Raw genomic sequence first — 26,138 nt, forward strand, 5'->3', positions numbered from 1 at the left:
TCACTAAATGTAGAACATGTAGTAAAAAGAATAAAAATAGAACATTTAAGACTGTGATTGTTCCTGGCTGCCATTCTCTCAACAAATTCCTAAGCAACAATATATTTTATACTGTGACTGAAATTATATACAATATAATCCTTGGGCTTTGAATAATATTCTATTATTTAAATTTTACACTTTTAACTATCCGTTAACCTTTTTTACCGTTTCCCCAACATTGTCTAGAAGATGTAACAGAAGCATCAACATATAGACAAAAGTCTTTTTCACATCTTAGATACTGTATTTATTTATACTATATATATACACAGTACAATAAATGCATATACTGTATATGTATATACAATAGTAGTATGGACAGCAGCCATATCACCCTGCAACTCACAACTGGCAGCCCACTGAAGCTCAGCAGATGTGAGCCTGGCAAATACCTGGATGGGAGACCTCCTGGGAAAAACTATGGTTGCTGCTGGAAGAGTTGCTAGTAGGGGCAGCAGGGGGCGCTCACCCTGCAGTCTGTGTGGGTCCTAATGCCCCAGTATAGTGACGGGGACACTATACTGTAAAAAGGTGCCGTCTTTCAGAGGAGATGTAAAATCGAGGTCCTGTCTCTCTGTGGTCATTAAAAATCCCAGGGCGTTTCTCGAAAAGAGTAGGCATGTTACCCTGGCGCCTTGGCCACATTTCCCATTGGCCCTTACCAATCATGGCCTCCTAATAATCCCTGTCTCTGAATTAGCTTCGTCACTCTGTTCTCCTCCCCACTGATAGCTGGTGTGTGGTGAGCATTCTGGCGCACTATGGCTGCCATCCCGTCATCCAGGTGGGGCTGCACACTGGTGGTGATGGAGAGGATCCCCATTACCTGTAAAGCACTTTGAGTGGAGTGTCCAGAAAAGCGCTATATAAGTGTAAGCAATTATTATTAATGTTTTTTGCTACTTTTATATAATACTCTTCATTTATCTATAATAAATGTCATTCTTCGGGTGTTTGCAGAGTATTAACTTATATCTATTTGTTCATTTTGAATCTAAAACCATGCTAAATTGTGTACTGAGATATTTTCAGAGCTGGTATACAAGAGTAATTAGTTCAGCACAAACATTACCAATGATCATGCTATTAATAACTCACATCTTACAATTACTTTAGAAAGAGAAGTAGGATTAGGAGCAAGAGTAGGGGAATAAGAGAAATTAGGTAAAGGGGAAGGAGAAGGAGATATCTGCATTTGTCTTCATCCAAAATTGCAAGATACAGTATAACAATACAGTAAAAGTACAATATGGTGAATTTCAAGTATTCATCTACAATTAAATACAAGTTACTTTGAACTCCCCCAGAGACAATTCTTGTTTTTTTTTTAAAAAAACTCTTATCACAGAAAGACAGAGGAATGTCTAATATTATAAAGTAAATAGCACGTCCCATCACAAACCTATGAAACCAAAATGTATGTTTATTTCAAAATACGCTGAAGATTATTTCTTCAGTCATGTCAAAACTGTCAGCTGCAGTATTTTCATTTCACAAATAACAGATGGTTCTTGATTTGAAAACATTTGTGCTTTATTTGCTTCATTGGCATTTTTTGCTCATTGTGAGAGTAAGTGCTTATAACCACTAATATCCTTTCATAATTCCTTTTAAAGACTAAATCCATTCATTACATGCTAAATTGTATACATATAAAAGCATCATTCCTAAGGAAACTATAGTAACTCCATAATCTGCATACACTGTCATTACAGACCACTGTGTATACATTTTTGCAAACATCATAAGAATCATTGCATAATTTAGCTGTTTTGTCTCTGTATAACTCTGTGAAACATTATAATTAATAATTTTATTATTATATCTTTCTAATGTTAATGTAAGTGCTACTACATCATGAAATGCTGCAGTGGCTCTTGTCTTGTAAAGTGGCGTTTTAATAAAAACCTGCTAATTATGTGCAGTCATTCATTTGACTGGGGGGGGATGAGTTAGGACATTCATTAATGGGCTATTGGCATTTTTTGCTTGTGCTGCTCTGTTTCAATTAGTACAAAAAGGAACAAAAACATAAATGTTCTAACTATTATAATATGTTCGTGAATTTTTAGTGACAATAAATGAGCATACAATGGCCAATGGTGACAGTATAAGAAGACTTATTGAAGTCATTATACTGTCTGTTCTCTTGTAACTCATCCATGATAACCTTCTAAGTATAGGTTCATTAACATCACAGAGACTTGAAATGAACTATAGCAGGTCTATCCTTCCTTAACACCCAGAATAACAGGAAATCAACCCTTATACCTGCATTTTTCCTATATCTTGTTTTCTCCAGTTCAAACAAATATGTTAAATATGTTGCCATGATCATTCAGCCTAAGCAGAAGGTAAATTTGATTAAACAAAGTATGTGATGTTCCTTCATACAGAATCATCTGATAATTAAGCTTTAATAAAGTGATGTTAAATATTCTGAGAATATCAGAGATGGTATAAAAGGGTGGAAAAATACTTTACATTGACGAGACTTGGAGCCACATCACTCCTGTAATAAACATACATTTGTATATGGACGATGTGTTGCTCAGGCTGTGAAAATTGCAGGCGATTCTGACAAATGTACATCTCAGGGAGAAAACAGAAAGGGTTTCTGATCACTTCTTGTGCAAGCAGGGAGGTCATAGCAGCAAACTAAAGTGATTAACAGCTGGAATTTAAATAGCAGTGGTACAAATACTTAATAAATAAAACTATACCAAATATAGAGAAATAAATCCTCCTGCTGATTTTGTAAAACCCAAAAGTGCTTGTAAACAGAATAATTATTAAGATAAAGTCATATAGAGTTATACATTTAATACAATGGCCCTGCAGAAATTATGTTTGGTAGTAAGTAGCCAGCTGTGTAAAGAAGTGTCTACCTTTCTCAGGTTTCTCCTTACTTTTCACTTAAAGCCTCTGGTCTGCATTTCACCATTGATTCTTAAGCGTACTGGTTTGATCTTGTCAATTCTTCTGAGGTTTTTGAATACCTGAATCAGATCCTCTTGTAGTCTCCCGTCATTCAGTTTTTGATCCCGTCACAGAAGTGCTGCTTTAGAGTCTATGCGACTTCATACCTGATCTGGCAGTGGCTGCCAGCTCCTGTGCAGCATCGTCGTGCTTTAACTTGTTTCAGTTCAGGGTCATTTCAAACCTCTGTGGCAGCCCCTGGGGGAATATTCCAGCCTACTTTCTTCACATTGCCTGCATCAGTTCATTAAAAGTTTGCTTGTCAGAACAGCAAAGTGTTTTTTTTTTTACCTCCCTCAAACCAGAAGTGTTTTGCAGGCAATGAAGGTGAATTTCTATGAGGTGGCTGGATTGTATAATGCCCTTGGTTCTATTGATTTTCTGGTCATTGTATTAAAGTATTTTGCAAAAAAGCAATAATGAGATATGACAGATGCTAGAGATGTTGAGAAGCTGTGAAGATGACAAGGTGTGGTGGCTCTGTGGCTCAGGAGCTGCGCCTGTGGCTGGAAGGTTGCTGGTTTGTATCCTGCGGCCGGCAGAGGAATCCTACTCAGTTGGGCCCCTGAGCAAGGCCCTTAACCCCGACTGCTCTAGGGGTGCTGTATCAATGGCTGACACTGGGCTCTGACCCCCAGCTTCTCTTGTCTGTGTCTCATGGAGAGCAAGTTAGGGTATGTGAAAAGACAAATTCCTAATACAATAAATTGTATATGGCCAATAAAGTGATCTTATCTTATGATGTCGAAATAAGACCATAAGAAAGGTAACAAATCAGACGATACCATTCAGCCATTCTAACCCATTCTGTAGTAGTAAATTGATCCAAGGGGTTCATGCAGCAGTTTCTTGAAACAAAACAGAAACAACATGTATAACAAGCTTATTCAAAACTCCCACAAATCTATTGGTAAAGAAATGTCTCCTGCTCTTGGTTTTTCCTTAGTTTTCTTGTTTTTTTGCAATTTCATGTAGTTTCTATATACTATTTCTATAATGAATACTCCTTCAAAATACCCTTTTTCTTGACATCCATAAAATGGTGAAGTATCACAATATCAGAATGAAAGATTGCAACACATTTTTCAATTTTGACAGTGACATGACCTCATGTAATTATAACTTCAGATAAATATAATGCACTGCAATTTAAATTCCCTTTATGTTGTGAAACATCAGCACTTCCTGATTAATTTCTACTACTAAAAGTATGGCTAGAAAATAGTTGCATGTCTGTTAAGTGCAGGATAAAAAGAAGTATTGAATGAGGTGAACAGCTGTCTTATTTACTCTTAATCCCATAGTCAAAAGGCTCACAAACTAGTAACTCTTGAGAACAAAAAATTAAACTCAACCACACTGGTTACCTTCCTCTTTCTATTACTTAACACATGTAGTAGACATGTCTGTACTGCATGTGTACAGGTCTGTATGTGCCTGTTCCCCCGTTATTATGGCTGGTTCTTGTAACTGCGATGGTTCAGATAACTGGTGTACCCCTGAATTTCCACAACATAAAAAATAAAACTATTCCTTTTTCTGGAACTGGTTTTGAGTCCATGGAATCTACTGTTTTTCATCCATTCCAACATTTTCACCATGTGTGCTCTTACATAAAGACTTCTAGGAACTATTCACATGCTTTTACCTTTTCATTTTCAGCAAATACAACACTAATCTTAAATGCACATGTTTTTCTCTTCCTTCTTTTATTCCCTTTGGCTTTAGGTGTGAAATCAATATTGGGTGTTACTCTTAAGAGTCAATATATACGACCAGCCCCCGTAAAACAGGAAGAAAGATAAGGAACAGAAGCACAGCCAAAGCACAGTTTTGAGTGCATTCTGAAATCCTGAAAGTTGTTTGTGTGACATAAGCAATGTCACATGATCCTACGTAGCAGTAAATTTAAGTAGGTAACAGTTTATTTACGTAATTTCAGGTCCACTGCTGTCTATATATCTTCAATTATACAGTATCTATACATGCTTCCCTCCAAGTGATCTGAAGGAAACCCATTATCCTTGCCACAATCTCTTCTGTATGTCCAAGAGCATGTCTTCTTGCTCTAAGCCTTTTTAAATCAAGGTAGCAACTTCTTTACTGTGCTTTTGTAGAAAAAACATCTTTCTCTTCTATGAAGATGCACTTTTATTAAATCACCCCAGATTCTTCTATGCAGAGCAGAGGATTGTGTCTCTTGAAAATACACTGCAGTCATATATAAGAAAGAAAACCAATAAGGTGCACAGTCAGGCTCTGATCCAAAGCTACTGAATTTCACGTGCTTTTCGCATAAGCATTATAGGATAAGTGATGGTTCTGTAATATGGAAACTTTGGTGGAAAAAATGTCATGAGTTATATCCCCAAACACTGCTGCATGAAAGTCTTTCCAAGATGCAGAAAAACGTTGACTCAGCAATCAATGGTAAATGAGTTAATTTTCCATTAATATTCAAAGATAAGGTAAAATAATAAAATGAAAGGCAAGAGTTCTTTCCAGAGACGTCCGTCTTAATTCTTCTTAATTCTTAAGGATGCCCTAGGTGGCTATGTGACTAAATAAGCATTTGAAAATGTTGTCATCAAGAATAGATGTCATCCTTTATAGAATACAAATCTCAACTTAATACTTGAAAAAATGGTATCTAAAAAAATGTTTCAAGAGTTTGTCAAAATTATATTTTAGGTTTGTCGACTTATCATACTGTTACAATAAGATTTTTTTATTTCATATGCTTATATGCTAATGCATTATTCAAGGGTGGTTTTGTAAAGCACAATTTATTTTATGGCTGAAAGTTTTCTACTTTGAACAATTCAGACTTTCATAAAAAAACTGCATTAAATCTGAGAATAAACAGACAGGCATTCTTGCTGCTATACAGTTATATATACTATACACAATTTTGTATAATAGTATAGCTATTTACAATACGATTCAAAAATAAAATATAGGCAAGACAAACATAAATAGATGGCACCTACTTTAGAAAAAAATATTTTTGTAACAGACAAATATTTTGAAGCATCACCTTCTGTCTCCCACTGCTTTTCAGAATAGTAAACACAACAGTATGCTCAAGAATTATGAAAATGTCACAAATGAGAAAAATAAAAAAAAACGTATCCATTAAATATTGTTAATATATATTAGTTCTGTGGAGTAAAAACTGTTGAACAGAAAGGCTGTGTTGCACATTTGATAAGTTCACATGAGACAGAGGCTGTGATTTACAACCGTTACACTAAAACTCTTTGGTGAGAGTTAAGTTTTTCAATTTTGATGGACATGAAATTTAAACATAGATCATCTGAGAGCAGCTGAGCAAGAGCTTTGTGTTTCACTTCTATCAGCTACTGCCAGGATAAAATGACTGTGAGCCTTGAGGAAAACTCAGATTAAAAACCGGAAAACAAAAATTAATTGAAACTTGTTTAGAATATTAATAATAATGCGACTGGGCTGTTAATGTATGGGAGAGGCAAGGGACAGTGAGCCACAAAATGTTTATATTTGTGCACTTATAAGTGTGCCTTGGAATGGAAACAATGTGCTGGTATGTCAAAACCCATTTCCATTAACCTGGTAGCTTCAGTGTAATAAACTCAATCATAGAGGATAGCACAAGAAGACTGCAGGAGAGACATACCACATATTGGCATGTCTCTCCTGCAAAAAGAAAGAACGTATGGACCATATGAGTCAAAACAGACACACTAATTTGGACTCTCAAGTTGCCAAATGATGGTGTCAATATGCTAGTGCCAATTGTGCATCTCCTGCTGTAGATGAACCTCTGAAGGAACAGGCCCAATGAGAAACATCAGGGCATCTGAAACCAGAACCTGGGAAACTGGTATACATGTGGAGACTACTGTTTTCAAAACACCAACCTTTGTGAAGTAATAGTGTTTTAGTTTCACTATTTTATTAGCTTCAGATCTTACTAAGTTTTTACATTTTCGTTTATTTCCAATTCCCATTTTGTTTGTGTTTCAAATTCCATCATTTTTATCTGTTATTAAAAAAAACTGTTAGAAATTAGAACGGTGTACCAATAAACATTTACAAACATTTAGGAACGTTACTCACAAAGGCTAGAACTGTAGCTCAGAATTCTACGTACTGTAAACATCCTGTTCTAAGGACGCTAGAGTGACTGAGAGCATAACAGTCTGACGACATACTAGGTATGAGCAAAGTATGATGAAATACTAGGTGACTAGTCAAACAAAAACATGGTGCTGTGAATGCCATCATTCTGACACTTTGACAACTTCCTAGGAATGTCAAATGTATTATTTATCTGGCTAACTTATCATTAACTAAAAATTCTACCATTTTTTAAGGGAAATGAGCAAGCATTTTACCTTAAGCAACAGGAGGCTCAAGTATCCCATTTGCAAACATCTTTACTGCCATGTTTTCAAACAATCCTGTTTCAATAAGTAAAGATATACAGTAACAATTTCAATACAGGAAATAAAATAATCTTCCTTCCTAAAAACTATATGCTTGATTTCAACATCAGTCTATTTAGCAGTCATATCAATCTACACATCAATACTAACAATACTGTATTACCCATTATTTCTGTCTTTGTTCCCCAGAGTGTATCTGCTGAATCAGCACTGCCAAAACAGGTGATAGCAAATGCTATGAGTTGCTGTTTAGGCAGAAGCTAAAAAAATAGCAAGGGCACAAGGAACAAAAACATACCTCTTTCCTCATAAGAGTATAGCATGTTCAAAACAGTGTCTTAGGTAAGCACACAGGCATGCTGGAGGGGAATTCAATCTTGATTCAATTTAAACTGGAAAAAAAAACCATGATTGGAACATGAGTAAGATGCCTCCCGAGATTTCTGGGTCTTCTCCATTTTTATTCTAGACATATACAGTACTTGCATTCAGCACAATTTATAGGCATTAAATATAGGTTGAGCCAGAAGGGACCAAAATATTTTTACCCTTTCAAATTCTCTGCCAGATGCGACATATTAACAGTGACAATCCAGAGCTATACAGCATTTCTGGCTGCTATAAAAAAGGGTATTTACTACCTAATTCAGCTGCTGGCATCTAATGAGTTAACCGAACAAAGGCAAACACATTTTTCCTACATCAAGTGACCACTGTTTTTCATGAATCAAATATACTCATGTATAACAATGTGGATGTCTGTAAAAAAACAAGCAGATTAATACAAAAAATGGAGCAATTTCCAGAAGGATTATTTACCCATGATACACAAAAACGGTGGTATTTATATTGAATGGAACAACTCATTATAAGGATTGGTTTTCCAAAATATTCAACAAAAGTGATGTGCTTTTACATGATTTTGTTTGTGTCAAACTTTCAGGCAAGTCTGATAAAGACAAATTGAAATACAAGGATCTGATCACCTTTAGATCTGGACAATAAAGGTGAAGTCACACTAAGAATGAGACTAATAGGTATAGCATGAGGATTATGAGGTTTATTTTTTTTCTTAATTGCTGTAAATGAAATTAAGATTTTGAAATATATGCCACTGTAAACAATCTTTAGAATGACCAAGACACTAATTATTAATGAGTAATATTGCAAACCAGGAGATTTCTCAGAAGAAAATGTAGATGTTTTGAAAACTATAATATGCATACAGTTCTGAGACCACTTGCAAGACCATCTCATAAAGTATTATGTATATGTATTTCTGGCATACTACATAATGTATATATTTATGTAGACAATGTCCAATACATTTCTGTATTATCAACACACTAAGATAATGGCCCAGGATAGCTTTGGCTCCAGTCTTGAAGGATCAAACCCAAGGATATTTTATGAAAGGGCAGTGGCCAGAATCATTATATTCATCAAAGCATCACAAATCATTTCTCTAGAATACTAACCATCAGCTCTGGGCTTGAGTGAGTTATTTTTTATTGATTTAGACTTCTTTATTCTTTATGGTGTATTTATGAGCAAATATAACGTGTATAGATATACTTTATAAACGTATATATCCTTAATAAACCATTGAGGCAAGAGTACATGAGATTATGAAATGATGCAGCTGCAGTTTCCTAAAATAAAAAAAAACCATCCCATCTACTGGTTCTACTCTACTTTCTGAGGCCCTGGATTGTGACTTCAGTTTTCTTCAATTATTCTATGGGTTTGTAGAAACAGAAACAAGAAGAATGCATATGGAAAAAGACCTTTGGAGAAAGGAAGAAAACACAAATGGTACTGCAGATGATTTACAAGAGATTGACTCAGTCTCATTAAAAGTGGCCACAGAAGTAATTAATCAACAGTCCAATATGAATATTCCTTATTGCATTATGCTTAAGTATATAGCTGCCAGGACACAAATGGAATCCCAAATGACTCTCTTATTCAACACCATAAAATGTCAACTCAATCAAAGGAAAAATTCCCTTTTGATCACTTAGGAATGCTAAGGTGAGAGCTATGTATGGTAAGGGGGACCAGGGGATGTGCACTAATGTACATAATAATCTCAGCTGCTTTAACTGCTTATCCTTCTGCTATACAGATATGTTTTAGTAAATCCCTAATTTGTTGGGTATAATAAATATACACAACAACGTTCAAAATCTAAAGTAATTACATTTCACCCTTTTATCACCATACAGCATGTCTATAAAACATCTATCATAGCTTTAATACATGGCTGAAGAACAACATCGATAACGAAGTACAGTAAGCGGCCCCTTGTAGTCAAAGAAACCTGTAATTAAACATCAGTCACATTGATATGTAAAGTATTTACCAGAGATCTGCAAGGTTTATGAGCTGCACAGGATGTACAGTATAGCTCAAACCTAGTAAAGGTATAAATATGACTAAAAAGATATAATCTGTGCTCAATTTATACTTCCAGGTTGAATTTATACACTAGAATACAGTAGGTAAGGAAAAATAGGAAGAAGAGGAAGATGAAGAGCAGGACTGCCGTAGAAATTTTGCAGGTAAAAACAAAACCATTGAACTGTCCATATGCTATACAACCTGTACAGGGAAGTTAAAAAGGGTATGTATGCCTGCTGAGCAGACAAACAGAAAGATATACGTCATTAGAAGTCATTTACAGTATTTGAACATTCAAAATGTTCAAAATTCTTCTGCACAACAGAGCGCACACCAGAACTACAGTATTCGCTATAAGATTGATGGACTGATTTAGGCTGATACTTCTACGTCATAGGAGTACAGAATAATATTTACATTTCCTGATATATTGACATCAAATCACTCCAGTTCTTTATCTGAATACATGTCCTGTGCCATTTGTTTGCTTTAGTATATTTTAGAACACAGTTCTTAAAGATAAAAAAATGACAATGTCTAGAGAAGACACTTCATCTGTACTGTACCTTCAAGGAAAAGAGTCCATGTATCATCACATGACTTAATGTATACTACCCCCAACCCCATCTTCTACACAACCCCCCCCCCAAGAAACAAACAAGCAAAAAAAGGCAGGAAAGTGTTACACATAAGAAAAGTGATTGTCTTCCACTGCACATGCACATGCTGTATAATTAATCTCAATCGAAGGAATCTTGTCGACTGACGAGATCTGATTAATCTCATCAGTCCCTTCAGTGGAAATCAGCAGCCTCAGACTTACAGACTGAAATATATTGGGTGTTTGATGCTACCAGGTCCAGAACTTTGATCTGGACAGTTTTGCCTTCATGATCCAAAACAGAAGGTCTCCCTTGACGGTCCCTGTCCTCCTCAGTGTTTTACCACCTCACAATTTTCTTGTTTCTGGGAATGGTAATTGAATTTGTGCCTCATTTACACCACTGATGCAACTGAAAGGAACTTTTACCAATTCATACAGCAACTAAAATATACAAGCCAAGTCACAATACTACAATACTTAGGACAAATTTTATGCTAACTTCATAAGAGATTAATACCCTAATTATACATTTTATTTCTGAACAGACATGTTCTTTGTCATACCAGTAGTTCAGAAATGCATGATGAAATCCTTACTGACACAGAGCAGGACACCACTGAGCTGCCCGAGGGAAGTGGTTCTATTTGTGTATCATAACTAGATACAGTATTAATGTAGAGTGGCAGTCTGATTCTTATTTAAAAAGATTAAATAGTATTTTCTTTTAATTCCAATTAAGTAATATGCCCATGTATAAGAACATGTTACCAGTACGTACAATATCAATGTCATCAAGGTTCATTCTCAATGTTATTTTTTGTTGTTCCCTATGAACAGCTCTGAAAGAAAACATTGAATGAGATATTGTTGATATGCATATTTCCTTTTAGCTTTTTGAAAGGGACCATATATCATTTTTAATTTTTGTGATATATATAAAGATGCATTGCACTCTGATTTAGCTAAAAAATTGTTGCTGTAAGTAAGTCCTTTTCTCAGGCAGTATTTGAAACCTATGCCAAAAAACATTGCAACTTCACTGGTGTTTAAACAAATTGAGCACATGTTTATCTACAGGATAAAAAATGAGACTGGTGATGCTTTACACCTCTGTATTACTAAGGTGTTAAAACCTTTTTGATATATACAATGTTATTTTGTTTTTATTTTCTTGTAACCATCTTAAATGTGCTCATAAACGTCAAACAGAAGTCCTTGAAACACAGAATGTAAACATTAGCAGATAGCATTTGTTAAAACTGTTACGGCAACTCTTTACTTCTTCAAAACTTGAATTACCTTTGGTGTGACAATCTGCCTCAAATAAGTATATATAGCCAGAAATTATTAATATTATCTTTGCTTCCTGACAAACGCATACATCAAATGTTCAGTTTTATTGTGATTGTAAATGCAGTTATCAGAATAATCCATTGAAGAGAATTGTAATTTTAAGAAATGCATTAATGCCTTAATACTTACCTTACTCTAGAAATTTGTTATGAACCCATTGTTAAAAATAAAATAAAAATATTGATGGATAAACAATGCCTGTGTTTCTTCGCCTATGTGCTAACCTTACAGAATTAGTGAAACTTATCTTTAGTCTCAATTCTTGATGACAAGTGATATGAACACAGGATATTTTTTACTTATCAACACTGTTAGTGTGATTAATGTAAAATTATATTACCATATGTTCATGATTATTGAAATATCAGAGTACAACAAAAAAGTTTTTTTTAATTCAAGCTTCTTATCAAAAAAGCATAATAGAAACACCCTGACACTTTGTAATTCTCCAAAGCTTGCCTGGTTGGGACCTTCTTTACAAAAATCTACTGACAATTCCATTGCAGACATGTCAAATATTTTCCTGAAATATACTTGCATTTAGCTTTAGCTGTCAAACATGTATTGCTACATTTGCCTACATGTTCTTAAAGATAATAGTAACTGTACTCTCATTGGTAAAAAGGCACGTGTATATCGAAATACAATGAGATGTGTTATCAAACCATTCAGTATAAAGAGAAAAAAAATTCACTACCACAGAAAAGGAAAGACAGCACAAATAAATAATAAAATAACAAATATTAAGATTTCATGCAATTTAATGTAACATATAGTGAATCTATTATGACTTCTTCATTTGGTCAGACCTATTATATGATTATAATCTGAATATTATTACATTCATCCACACTGTGTGTTTTCAAACACACTCTAGTTTGTGAGCCACTTGCATATCAATTTTCAAATAATGGAGTAACATCCGCATATTCTGACATAGATCTTTAACAGTGTTGTAACATTCACACGTCTGATGAGAAATACCTTAAAATTTACAACATACTGGAGGATAAACTAATCATCCTTCCCTTATAAATAATAAGCATCACCACAAATTAAAGCTTTATATTATCCAAAATGCATTTCTTATTGCATCTACAAATTTCAGATGTAATGCACCCAGGGTACCCTGTCTTCTTTCATAAAATGGCTAGATGAACACCTCAGATAGTTTAGCTACTAGCTACTAAATGAACTAGATAGATGTTTTCTTTCTTATGTTCTTAAATGTATAGTCAGCTTTCTCTTATTCCTTTAGGATAATACTGCTATTTATTAACTTATGAATATCCAGTTATATCTCCTAGATCAGTGGTTTGCGATCCTGGCTGGAGGAAACCTTGTGTCTTCTGGTATTTGATCAAACAAACTCTTAAATCAGTTAAAATTATTCAACTCTGTTTCTGAACTATTTTCCATACTAGGGTTTTAGTTTCAGAAATGATCTAATACAAAATTGTGTTTGTTTTGTTCCAAGACATAGGGTGAAAATATATCTTTGTCATTTTCATTTAAATAGTGGTCTCATACTTCTAGTTTGGTGAATATAACCAGAGTTTCTCATGGTCGTCTGCCGTCTTGGGGAACTTGCAGCTGAGGAGAGAAATTGCAAGCAAAAGCCACACATAGTTAGCAAATATAGTCGTGTTTTACTTTTATTTAAAGTTCAGGATGTTAGAATAACAGGAAAGAAGAAAAAGGGCTCTTTTTGAGTATTAACTAAACTCTTGTGGGAGGGACGAAATAGAGGAACCAGCTAACCTCTTCCAAATCATACCCCAACACTGAATTCATAGATTGCCACTCTGTTTCTCTCTCTCATCTCAGCTTCTTCGCCCCCAGGTGAAAGGCAGCCCAATAGTTCAGCCCTCTTGAAACAGCAGATGCAGGACATCAGGAAGCCTTTGCTTTCTGGATTTATACACACACCTGACCAAATGTCTTCCTCAGAGTTGTCAGGAGACAAAGATTTGTAGTCCCCTTGGACTTCTGGGATTCAATTCATTGTTCAATAAGCAGAATTAAGGAAGAACTTGTCTGAAAGTAAAACCAGAAGACAGAGAAGGACCTCCAGGACCAAGAGTAGGAAACACTGCTCTAGGTGGAATAACAGAGCTCTGTCAATCTCAGGATCTTCCAGTTTTGGTTTCCCCAGATTGACATAGACTCATTTATATACACTATATAGTGTATACACTATAATTAATCATTAACTAATAAGCCTTTAAAATCATAATAAGAGCTTACCATTAAATAGCGGTGTAATAATCAATAATATTAAAATACGATATCGGTGAATAAAGCGGTTTCAATTCAAGGATACTCAATGCTGTTCAGAGCCCAAAACACATTCATTCCTCCTAGAAAGCAGGAGCCCAAACAGTTTAATTCATCAAGTAAAATATAAGGAGAAAGAAATCACTTTATAAAAGCTTTACAAAAGAATATACAGTTCAAGAAGTTGAGTACAATAAATTGGAAAGGACTGGTATAACAGGACATAAAAAAGGGACTGAGATAGACTGAGATAGTAAAGAATACTGCAATGAAAATAATAACATTTATTTATGTACAACAGCAAAAGAGCATTAAAGGATAAAGTGAAGTAATAGGAACTTTCGGGAAATTTAATGGAAATGTCTAATATATTAAATGAATATTTCACACAGCTGTTTCCGCAGAAAGAAACTGGCATGCCTCATACTGAGAAAAAACAAATGTCTGCATTACAAAGAAGACTTGTTTCAGGAATTTAGAAGCACTTAAGATTAACAAATCTCCAGGACAACAAATCTCCAAGGCTTACCTCATTGTATTCGACCAATTGTACTTAAAGAAACAAAAGAATGTTACCCATTGAGTGTCAACGCAGTTCTTCTTATGACTCTCAAGAAAGCTGTAACATCCACTGAACAAAAATCGCAGCACCCATCCATAAAAGGGTAAAGAAACTAAAGCACTTAATTGTAATTAAGTCTTATTTCTATTAAGTATATTACAATAATTAGAAGTAAATGGGAGGATCACCTGTATGGCAAAACATTTTAAGGAAATAGCCAACATGAGCTTAAAAAAGGTCCTAGAGAATTTAATAAATTGTTCATATGTAAGGTAATGTACGTTTACTACAGGTAGATTAAGAACAGATGAAGGCGTTTGCTGGTGTCATCTATGAATTTAGATGACTGATATAAATTGAGAAGATGGTAGTCCTAACACAGTTCACTGTAATTCTCCACAAATTGTATCAGTCACATATGAACGTTTGTTGCATTAGTTGCAAATGGCTGTGGAAGTCTAAGTTATCCATCCCTGTTGTTGAACAGGCTTCTTTCTGACTGCAGGGGATTCTCAGACCACTTACAATACGTAAAGGCACCTAAACAATTTAGATGGGCCGAATTGTCTAATTTTATTGGAATCCCTTCTTATATTCTTGCATGTGATTAATCTTTTGGTTTGTGTTAAACTGGTTTGGTAAAAGGTACTGTACCTGTTACCAGGAAGGATAAAAAAAACATACCTTCTTGTCAGGTCTACCTGCTTAAAAAAAACTTCAAAATTGTGAAAGAATGAGATATAATGGTATAAACATCCAAATTTAGCATCTTTTCCCTCTTATATGTAAATGTCTATAGATTAAAAATTATTGTTCAATTAATAATTAATTGTTCGCAGTTAAAATATGGTTGCAATCATATTTGGCAAAACAGGCAAAACAATAACAAGTCAGTTAAACAATCAAATTACAGCTACTATAAATATTATGGTAAAACACAGTTCTTACCATTAAAGAATACTGCGATACAATAATTACTGACAAAACTACTTCTACATAAAATAAAAAGCACCACATTACTCCTTTACTGCTAAATATAAATCATTTTCATACCATTACAATGTTAACCATCATACTTATGTGTCTCTTTATATAGTATAAAAGGCATATTCAACACTGGCATTGTTAGATCTGCATTATCTTATATCTTTCAACATACTGAACACAATGAACTGTTTCTTTTAAGTTGTTCTCTTAACCAACATTTTAATTCAAAGCAGGGTACAGCTAGGTGTTTCTGTGCCTATTACCTTCTGTGGGTTTTAATTGGAAGTTAATCTAATTTTTTAGAAGTGCCTGTTGATAATGTGCAGTGCTTCCCCTTGATCTGGTTTCTTAAAATTTGAACAATGTACCCCAAAAGGACCCAAAAAATATAATTTTTGCATTTTTCCTATTACTTTATATATAATCACATTTTACATATTTTCACAAATTCTTTCATGGCTTAACAACCCAGAAATTGATGTTTCTTTGTTCTTTGTTGCCCAAGAAGAGAGTCAGTTACAAATTTTGCCTAATCTAAAACAGTGTAAAGTATTACTATTTCATTTTTTATTTTCATTTTTTCCAGTGTCCATTGTATCACCACGTGCATAAAAGAATTGAATAAGAGAAAAATTAAAGTCTTTGCAAAGCTGAAAAAGGAAAATATTTTTTAATATAATAATATATGAAAAAACAATTTGTTGTAAAACAAAAAGGCTTATAAATCAAGAACAGAAGGCCTTTTTTTACACAAAAGACTGTGGACTAAACAACAACTAAACAAGCATGAAAGGTCAAACAGTCTTGTGTTCTTATTTTTAAAATTATTTTCTTTCCGTTTGTGCCTGATGAAGGGGGATGTGACATTTCAGCAGACCAAAAGCTCTATCTAAACTACTTACCCTAATTTTTAGTCCATTGTAGTAGAAAAAACACATACTACATATTTTTTGGCCTGTTTTTTTTTTGACAAAATGCCTAAAGTGTGTGCAGCTGTTGTTGATAACAATGACAGATATTTTGATGAGGAAAAAAAATTGTTATAAATTGCCTGAAAAAATAGATTCTTCCTGGTATTTTCTTTGGAGAATTTAATAAATGTCCATATAAAATTAATAGTGTATACTGATTCTTTGCAGAAATCCAATGAAGAACAATATATTCTAATACTTTAATTTTGAATTTTTTTATATTTTATCTTTCTTCTGTTACTATTTTATAACAGCTTCTCAGCTTTGCAGTTTCCTGCAGTTTGTGTCAGTGCACTCCAACCAGTCTCATGGTGAATTTAGAGGGATTTTATTGCAATATCACAATCCAGGTGACTCATTACTTCTGTCCTGTCCTGTCCCTGCAAGCCTGCTCCATGACCTGCCTGCTGTTCATGTTCACTATCGGTATCTAGCCAATAGCGAGACATCAACTCTTCTGTGCCTCACTCAAGAGCAATCAGGTTGTCTACTATCCATTTCTATCATGAACGTTTTCATACATTTCAGTTGAATTCAGACAACAGTTATAGCTTGTTACACTAAACTAATTAAATCAGTTATCTACAAGTGTAATTCCCCAACGGCCAAAAATACTGTATTGAACCTTACTGTACTGAATATGCTGAGATGAGTAGTATGCATAAATTGACCTTTATTTAGATAATCAATGCCATCAATTTAAAAGAAATAACATTCACCTGAGCTACAACTATATAATATAGTGACATTTTGACATTGTTATTCCACTTATTTGGGTATTTGTAATATAATTTACATTTCATGTATGTTTTTAGTATATGAAAAGTATCATACCTATTAACAGCTTATAAAAAGTTGTCGCTCTACAAAGATGAAAACACCCTTTGTAGAAGCAAATTAAATTTTAAAACAGGCTGGGTCATGCACAGCTACTTTAATCAATAAGGTAACAACATATAAAATAGTTCAAGGACACTAAAGACATAAGAGAACTGTGTTTGATCAATACCAGAGATCGTGCTAGAATGTACACATTGTATTCTTCATTAGGCCACTCAGCAACTGCTGACCGCCAACTGTCTTTTCTACCATTAAGATGCTTCATTAACACTTTCACGCATCACAGCCCCATATAAAAATGGATAAAAAACACACTGAAATGGCCTTTTAAATCTAGAGTTACTCACGGTGTAATGCACTGATGTGCCAAAAAAATTAACTACATTTGTTTTGGGTTTTGGCACCATTTTGTAGACTATTATTATATTCCAGGCACATTTCTGACCTGTGTCTAGTTTAACCTATTTTTATTTCTATCTATTGCTCTTAATATAAAAAAATGTACAATAATTGTTTTTGATAAATATTGCTTGCATTTCTGCTCGTTTCTCAAAGAAGTTACTGTAAATAGTCGTGCCAAGCAAGTAAGTTTGAAGTGAATTGAATTAACTGTAGGTAGTGTGGGGATGACCTTCACAATACATGTACAGTATAGATGCCAGGCGGACATCAATACAGTTACTGTATAGAGTACTATTTTGCTAAAGTGCTATTCATGTGTCAGTATCCTGGCTTCCTTTTCCAACAGAGCAGTGTATGACACACAAGCAAACTGGCACAGCAGTCTCTATTGCAGCAACAGATACAAGTGCTGCTCTAATTGTATTACTCAGTCTGCAAGTCCTCAGTAGAAAACGTTCAAGACCAGAGAGGGAGAAGACGTTTCTGATCTGTTCAGCCAACGATTCTGCTGCAGAATATACAGTTTACATCACAATTAAGTGATGTGATGCACATATTACTGTAGTTAACCACTATACAAACATTTGAACCTCCCCATACAGCGCTGATGAAAAATTTAGATTCTTCACATACATCAATATTTATTATTCTGTTCACTAAAAATTCCATGAACATACTTTTAAATAACAATAATCCATGCATGACAAAACAGTCCAACAAAATCCTATGAAACCTCCTTTATTTGAAGGAATGGAAAATTTAGTTGATATCAAAAGCCCACAAAGGACTGGTAAATGAACCTCCAAGCTTTCTGTTAGGTTCAGCGCAGCAAAAGGAGGAAAAATGAGACTGAAAAATTAGCATTTAACACTAAGGACACTTCAGCATATAAATCAAGGTTTTTAGTATAGTAAGGATACTATGTAATGTTGAAAAAAAGGCATAGATGAAATTATTTTTCCATAGAAATGGTTACAAGACAGAATAAGTCCATCTATCTCATTTGGAAATTTCATCTACTGAACACTGCATGGCTGCAATGGACCATATTTCTCCTCTTCTGTTTATTTTTAAGCAATGTGTTCATTTCACATGCAGACATTTTCAAAGATCATGTACCACAGACATCACTAAAGAGCAGAGTGATTCCATTTCCAGCTTTACTGTGCAAAGATGTCACTCTTGGTAAATGTATCAGCTTTATGACTGAAAATACTCCAACAATCAAGTTAGTATATTAGGAAAGAGCACTAAAACAGTGTCAGTGACACCCTTGTATGCAGTATTTTCTATCCATTCTCAAGCCTACTGTCATCTGCATTTTTTTTTTTTGCTATGCAACGGGTTTCAGCAGATAACAGACCTGACATTCATTCAGTCCACAGTAGCATTTCATTTACTGCAGCACCAGCACACAGGCAGGTAGTAATAATGACCCAAACAACTGTTTTCATAGGTTATGGTCAATATTATGTACAATCTCTTCAGTTCAGACATGAAGGTTATTTAACACTGGTATGTATAATTTGTCTTTGGTATTTGCTACTATAAACATCTTCGACTGTGAGAAATACTCCTTATTCTGATCCTTTGTGAAGTACTATCTTCCAGTAAAGTGCCAGTGTTTCTTAAAAGGACTGCCTTCACCTTTTATTATCTTAAGTATGACTGTTTCAATAAGTCTCAATTGATGGGAGAGTAAATTTGATTAAATGTATGTTTGTATTATTTGATAATTGCAAAGGCAAACATGTTTCAGATGATGCGTATTGAATTCATTAGGAATGGTAAAACGCTGCAGTGGAAAACTGTTCAACCTGATAAAAGCTGTTAGAATCAGGGGGAAAAAAATACAATAAAATGATGGTTTTCGGTCACAGTAATTAAAATCTCAGCAACCTATATTTTTTCATATTAACTGCTAATGTCTGAAGTGATGTACCAGCGAATTGTTTTTCAACTGCAGCGGCCAGGATCCCCCAACCGCTCCCCCTTCATAACAAATGATTACACAAATCTAGAGTTGGTAACATGAACCTTTTAGCATTAAATGTTTGCTACCTTCACCATGATTAATATTAAACGGTAAGGCTTAACTATGCAGCAAACGTTTTCAACACTGTAGGCACTGGAATGCAGGCATGTTTTTTTTTTTAATCCAGATCAAATAGTCGTATAGTACTTTCTATCACCACATCAACGGTCTAACAATGCTTATATTTGCATAAGTCCCTATTATCGGGAATAAGTCAACATCATTTTATTCGTCAGCAGCGTAAGACAGCAAATATGACACTGTGACTCTGTTGTTATTACAGATACCCCAAATTAAGTTTAACCACTGATATGACAGCCTTATTCTAGGTATGGGTAACGTCAGGATCAACGAAAGGCACAGAGTTCATCAGTACATTCTCCAACAAGTACATTAACCACAAATCTTCCACACTACTTTATCATTTATATTTTAATACAACAGTCTTGCTGCGTCTTCGTTTACGATACGCATAGCAGTACAATATTAGGAAAATAGCTGCTGCAACTTCGTTTATGATAGTACATACTATAGCAGCATAGTATCAACTTTCATAGTTAAGACGATTTTAGGTAATTAAAAAAAAGATTATGCAAAATTACCGAAACAAAATCATCAGCCTCTAGCGTGCAGAAACACAGAAGACACAGCGAGGGGATCACAAACACATTGCCCTGCAAATATTGGAAAGGTCTTCAAAGATGTAACTGCATAGCCTGCTCCGTTCAATGGGAGCTGCTACAGCATACTGCATCACCCAAAATATATTAACCATTTTTTCCGCACAAACAGCCCTTGAGTGCACGTTTTATGTTGCAATGAAAATGCTACAAAAGACAATTGCTAAAATATAAAAACTTGCAGCTACAATTCTCAATTTCTCCTTAATCATAGATTAAATAATTGTGATAACACACGTGTTTAGAATTACCCTTCATCTATCTATATAATAGATATGTAATGTTACATAAACCCAAAGATGTTAACATTTCTAATTATATCAAGACTGCAGAGACGCCCAACAAACACCCATCTGTTACTTACAGTTTAACTAATAATTTAACCTTATTAGGAAACCCAGTGCAGTGGTTTAACCACACGGAAGCCTTCAATAGGCTATTAAACGCAATTCAACGTGTCCACGGGCAATATCAATACAGCAAACAGAAACACGGGGAGCTTTCACTACAGAGAAGAATAAACTTACCGCAGTCTTCACACAAGATCCTCCCAACATCTTTTTTTAGATTCTTCCCGCTGGTGTCTAAGGGAGCGAACGATGCCTTGAATACTAACGGCTCGTCGGTTGGGTCCATGAAAAAGATGTATTTGTGGTTCTTTTTCACTTTGGTGCACGGAGCCTCCGATCCAAATTCCCCGATGGTCACAAGCTGATCCCTCTCTAGACCCCCGCTGTTGAGGGGCCACACGTCCAGTACTTTGACATTCACACTGTAGGGCTCCTTGGAGACATTAACAGGTACCGACTGCACCTTGCCTTCAATGACCACTGCTGATTTGTAAGCCTGGTCCTGCAAAGAATTCAAACTCGGGGAGTAGCAGGCGAAGGAGACCCCGATGACCAGCATGGAGAAATGTACTGAATCAAGCCTCATGCCGTCTGCTTTGGCTCTGTGGTCGCTGCTCGGGCTGCTGCAGTGCTCTCGTTGCTGTTGGGTGATGATGATGGAGTTGAGTTGAAGTAGGAGACTGCAAATAGGCTCCAGTAGCACGGCTGAGCAGCAGACCTTGCGTAAGTGTCCATGCCATTTGGATATGCTGCTTTTTCAAGAGTTTGCAATGGGGAAACACCAGCTAGGAACCGGAAACGGCGTAATGATACTGGATTAAAATCCCTGTCACTGCATTCTGCTAGAAAGTAATTCTGAAACCCAGGGTTTCCATTTATTTGCGATTTATTGAGACAGCCGCTCACAGTGCAATAGCTTTGGCGGACAACCGCCGGGTTCCCTTTGCCCAGAGAATTCAATCGTGCTAGTAAGCTTTTGGGTCGGGTATTTAAACAGGTCTCCCACCTTCACTGTAAAGAAAGGCTGCGATAAAGGCTGTCCTTTAGATATCTGCTTGTTGAACGGATACCTACCTGCATGTTTTTTCCCCAGAAAAGAAATTACCTAAGGTAGGCTATTTTGTTTCGCCGTTGTAAAATAAAATACCTTCTGTATTTGCTCCCCTCAAGAACGCGACTGACGTGTCAGGCAACACCTGCCTGCACAGTTTCTTCTGCTTGAACCTAAAACACAATAGATTATTTAATCGGAATTACACCGTGGAAATGCAATATAACTATTACTTTATTTAAAAACCCAAGCGTGACTTATCATGGCAAAAATAAAGGCGTACAAAATTTCACCAGAAGCATAATCCTTACGGCACAGTCTTACAAGACAAAACAATACTGAGTATCCGCAATAAAAAAAATCGCACATGGACTGTACAGCAGTGCTGGACCGGCTGAAAAAATGCAGATGAAACATTTCTGTGGCTTCGTTTCTGAAAGTCTGTTTTCAATGTGTTTTGCGGCTCATTCCATTATTAAATCATAAATTGCATTCAGGTCACATCCACTGCTCAGCTTCTGCTAAACAGACAGCAGGACGTCAGTGCTGCATTACCTCCATAATACTGAAAAGAACTATGTGGGGCTTCACACGAGGTTTAATAACTGAAAAGGTGATCGAGATAAGGCTATGGCTCATGAAATTGTTATTTTCTTATTTTATAGACACGTTCGTTTCTGTATATTTCTCTAAAATGTATATTATATATCTTATATATATATAATGATGTATTGTGAAAACATATTTTAGAATTTCAACTCATACTGTACGTCAACATAAAAGTCGTATTCATAAGGTAGATATTTTGAACAGTGTTTTTGTTTTTTTAATATCATTACTGTCCGAACGGTTCAATGTGGAAAACTGAGGAACCGTACGTCGCGCAATGCTTTACGCAGAGCGACACCTGCTGTTTCAAACGGCTCACCCCTGCAGGTGAGCACGGCTTCAAAGGGCCTCGGCCTCGGCAAACCTCTCCATCTCATTCCTCGACAAGCTCTTGCACAGGTAACGCAGTTCGGCAAAATTAACCCTTTCTATATGTCCAACGTACTAAATTAAATGAATTACTGAACGGTTCCTTAAAAAGTATTGTAGGCTCAAAAGATGTAAGGCATCACATTCAATAAATACTGTTTCAGCAGTACTTGAACATTTTATTGTTTTCTATAAATCGTCCACTTTCTTGATTTTCTTTTTTTTTTTTTGGGGGGGGGGTATGTCTGTATGTTTCTTATATTTGTTTATTCATATCTCTTTTTTACTTTTTGTTCTACATCATATGCTAAATTTACAGTCAAATCAAAACTTGAGCCTGTTTGCTCCACTATTTCTTTTTCCTTTTTCATTTTACTTCATGTGGCTTTTTCAGTGCACGGAACAGAATTGCAGCGCTCGAACCAGCTGAACGGTTGCAAAACCACTTCATGATTTAAGCTCCAGAAGTTCCAAAGGAGAGGAACATTGTATATGGAAAAAAAATGTATTTGATGTTGAATCCTCCATTGGAAGACGGATGGCCAAATATTTTAAAATGTATGATTCATAAATTATGTAGAACTCCCAGAGCACCGTGAAAGCCCAGAGTGTGTAGTGAAGTGCATAATAATAAAGTCTTTAACAGTAACACAACTAAATATGTGCATTTATTATGAATTCTTCAAGGATACATTCTGTGGTTGTCCTCCTTCCTTGGAACCTCAGTGACTCGTGTACACTTCACACCTCCCAGTCCCAGTGTCAGTCTCCCACAGACAGGCATAATTTTGATTTGGAACAAGTAATAGGTTTATTCCATGCTGAAAAAAGAAGAAGGAAAACACAACGTTTCAGCCATGGAACCTTCTTCAGGTGTGAGAAAGACAGGGCAGTAAGCAAAGGTAATGTAGCGGGAGAACAAAAGCTGGGAGAGAGGAGGAGTGAGGGGCGGGAGCAGGGGGCAGAAAGAGAGGCAAATCAAGAGGTGTGAAGTCAGGATAGGTGTAGAGAGGTGTGAAATGAAACCTACAATGAATAGAGAGAATTTAGAAGAAAAGTAGTCTGTCGTTAATTGAAGGGGGAAGATGTGATCCTAGCCGCAGTTTTGGTTTTTGTAGTCTTTCTGATGTATGAGTTCGGAAGACTGTCTTTGAGAACACAGACGGAAAGATTAGAGTGGTCATGGCCGTCAGAGGTGAAATGAGAGACAATGGGCTTGGAGAGATCTTTAATCTTCAAAGCCCTGACGTGTTCTCTGAAGCGGTCTCAGAGTCTCTTTCCTGTTTCTCCAATGTAGATGGCTGGGCATTTACTGCAAGATATACAGTAAATAAGGTTGCTGGAGGTACAAGATGTCATCTGGGTGATCCAGAATTGTCCTGAGGGGCCTTTTAATGAGTGTGGTGTTAGATGTGTACTTGCAAGTGATACAGCGAGCTCTGTTGTACAGGAATGTGCCTGGTGTGGATGGTTGCTGAGGGCGGTCAAGGGAGCTGTGAACAAGAAGGTTGCGCAGATTAGGTGCTCGGCGATATCAAATGATGGGGCAGTCAGAAATGGAGGGATCATCCTGTAGGATGTAAAAGCTGTCGTTAATAGTCCTGGGGATGGGAAGTGTGTTGGAGTTCTAGGGAAACACCAAAGGAATGCGATTATTATGGATGGAGTTCCTGATTGAGTTGTTTGAGTACATTTTGAGGGCTTTGTTCTGGAAGTCGATGTCGTCGCTGCATAATCGTCGTAGCCGAAGGAACTTTGAAAAAGGGAGAGAATTTTTAGTGTATTTGGGGTGAAATGAGCAATACAGGAGATAAAGGAACAAGCTGGAATAAACCTATTACTTGTTCCTTTGCAACCTACGCATGCTGACGCAGCTACCCATCTGAACTTATACAGGAGATAGCTGTATGAATCTGTGGGTTTGTAATAGACTGAAGTGGAGAGTCGGGGGTAGTTGATGGAGAAGTTGATGTCTAGAAACGGAAGAGTAGTGTAGATATGTTAACTGTATATTTCAGGGACAGGTGGAAGTTGGTGAAATGATGCAGAAAGCGCTCAAGCTGGTCGTTAGAGAATGTGGCGAAAGTATGTTGGAATGTTTGGCATTAAATGATACCTATTACATTTAATGTAATAGGTATCATTTAATTTGGGCGGAGCGGTGGCTCTGTGGCTAAGGATCTGTGGCTAAGGATCTGCGTCTGTGACTGGAAGGTTGCCAGTTCAAATCCCGTGGCCGGCAGAGGAATCCTATTCCGTTGGGCCCCTGAGCAAGGCCCTTAACCTCAACTGCTCCAGGGGCACCATACAATGGCAGACCCTGCGCTCTGATCCCAAGCTTCTCTCCCTGTCTGTGTCTCCTTGGAGAAAAAGCTGGGGTATGCGAAAAGATGAATTCCTAATGCAAGAAATTGTATAGGGCTAATAAAGAAACATTAAAACATAGTACAATTTCAATAACATGTTGGTATATTAATGTCAATCTGCCCTTTTTGTAGGTTTTTGATTTTCTCGTAGAATTTTAATACATTTTTGCTAGGTGCTTTTAAAACCCTTTTAAATGCCATATGAATTTGCGAGACATTTTGCCCTTAGTACTGTAAATTAATTTTATACAGTATATGGCATTTTAATGTGATCAATCTGTGTCCTGGAATGGTACCAAGGACATCACAGTGAATTCAATTTAATGCACCAGATCTCAGTCCAGTTAAGCATCTGTGGAATGAAATCTGTGAAACAAGCTATTTAGAGTAGAGATCCACCACCAGCTAATTTGCAACAGATTTGAGACACATTGGAGTCAACATGGGCCAGTATCCTTCAACACCTTGTTGAATTCATGCCCCAAGAAATTCAGGCTGTTCTGAGGGCAAAGGGGTGACCAGGTCGCTATTAGGTAGATGTACAGTACAGTAGCTAATAGAGTTGCCACTCAGTTGAGCCTTCTTTGGGTTTTGAAATTAACCTCTACTAGTTCTTTTGTGACTCTCACACTAAAGCTGTTCCCCACTCTAGATTCTTTATCATTATTAGCGTATCCTTACCGCTTACAGCAACAGAAAAAACTTTCTTAAAAGTCTTACACCTGTGCTATTGTTTTACATGTTGTAATACATTAGCTCTACGTTAGTAAATAGTTAAATTAAGAGCTCAATACATCTTGGTTATTTAGATATCAGCTGGAAAACGAGAAA

At 36.0% G+C, this 26,138-nt stretch overlaps 1 protein-coding gene across 4 annotated transcripts in view; it reads right to left on the minus strand.

The window, feature by feature from the left end:
* Nucleotides 1-22,269, minus strand: part of LOC148650764 (pro-neuregulin-2, membrane-bound isoform-like) — a 307,325-nt gene extending 285,056 nt beyond the window's left edge. The window contains exon 1 of one of the 4 annotated variants that reach the window (XM_088604908.1): nucleotides 21,090-22,269. In XM_088604908.1, coding sequence (XP_088461034.1) covers nucleotides 21,090-21,498 — 409 coding nt within the window. In that variant the 5' untranslated portion in view covers nucleotides 21,499-22,269. The remainder of the gene's footprint in view (nucleotides 1-21,089) is intronic. The other 3 variants (XM_088604910.1, XM_088604907.1, XM_088604909.1) reach the window with 3 other exon arrangements.
* Between the last annotated feature and the right edge of the window lie 3,869 nt (nucleotides 22,270-26,138).

The sequence above is a fragment of the Lepisosteus platostomus genome, chromosome 13, assembly GCF_059453375.1.
Source record: "Lepisosteus platostomus isolate fLepPlt1 chromosome 13, fLepPlt1.hap1, whole genome shotgun sequence".
In the NCBI taxonomy this organism is placed as follows: Eukaryota; Metazoa; Chordata; class Actinopteri; order Semionotiformes; family Lepisosteidae; genus Lepisosteus; species Lepisosteus platostomus.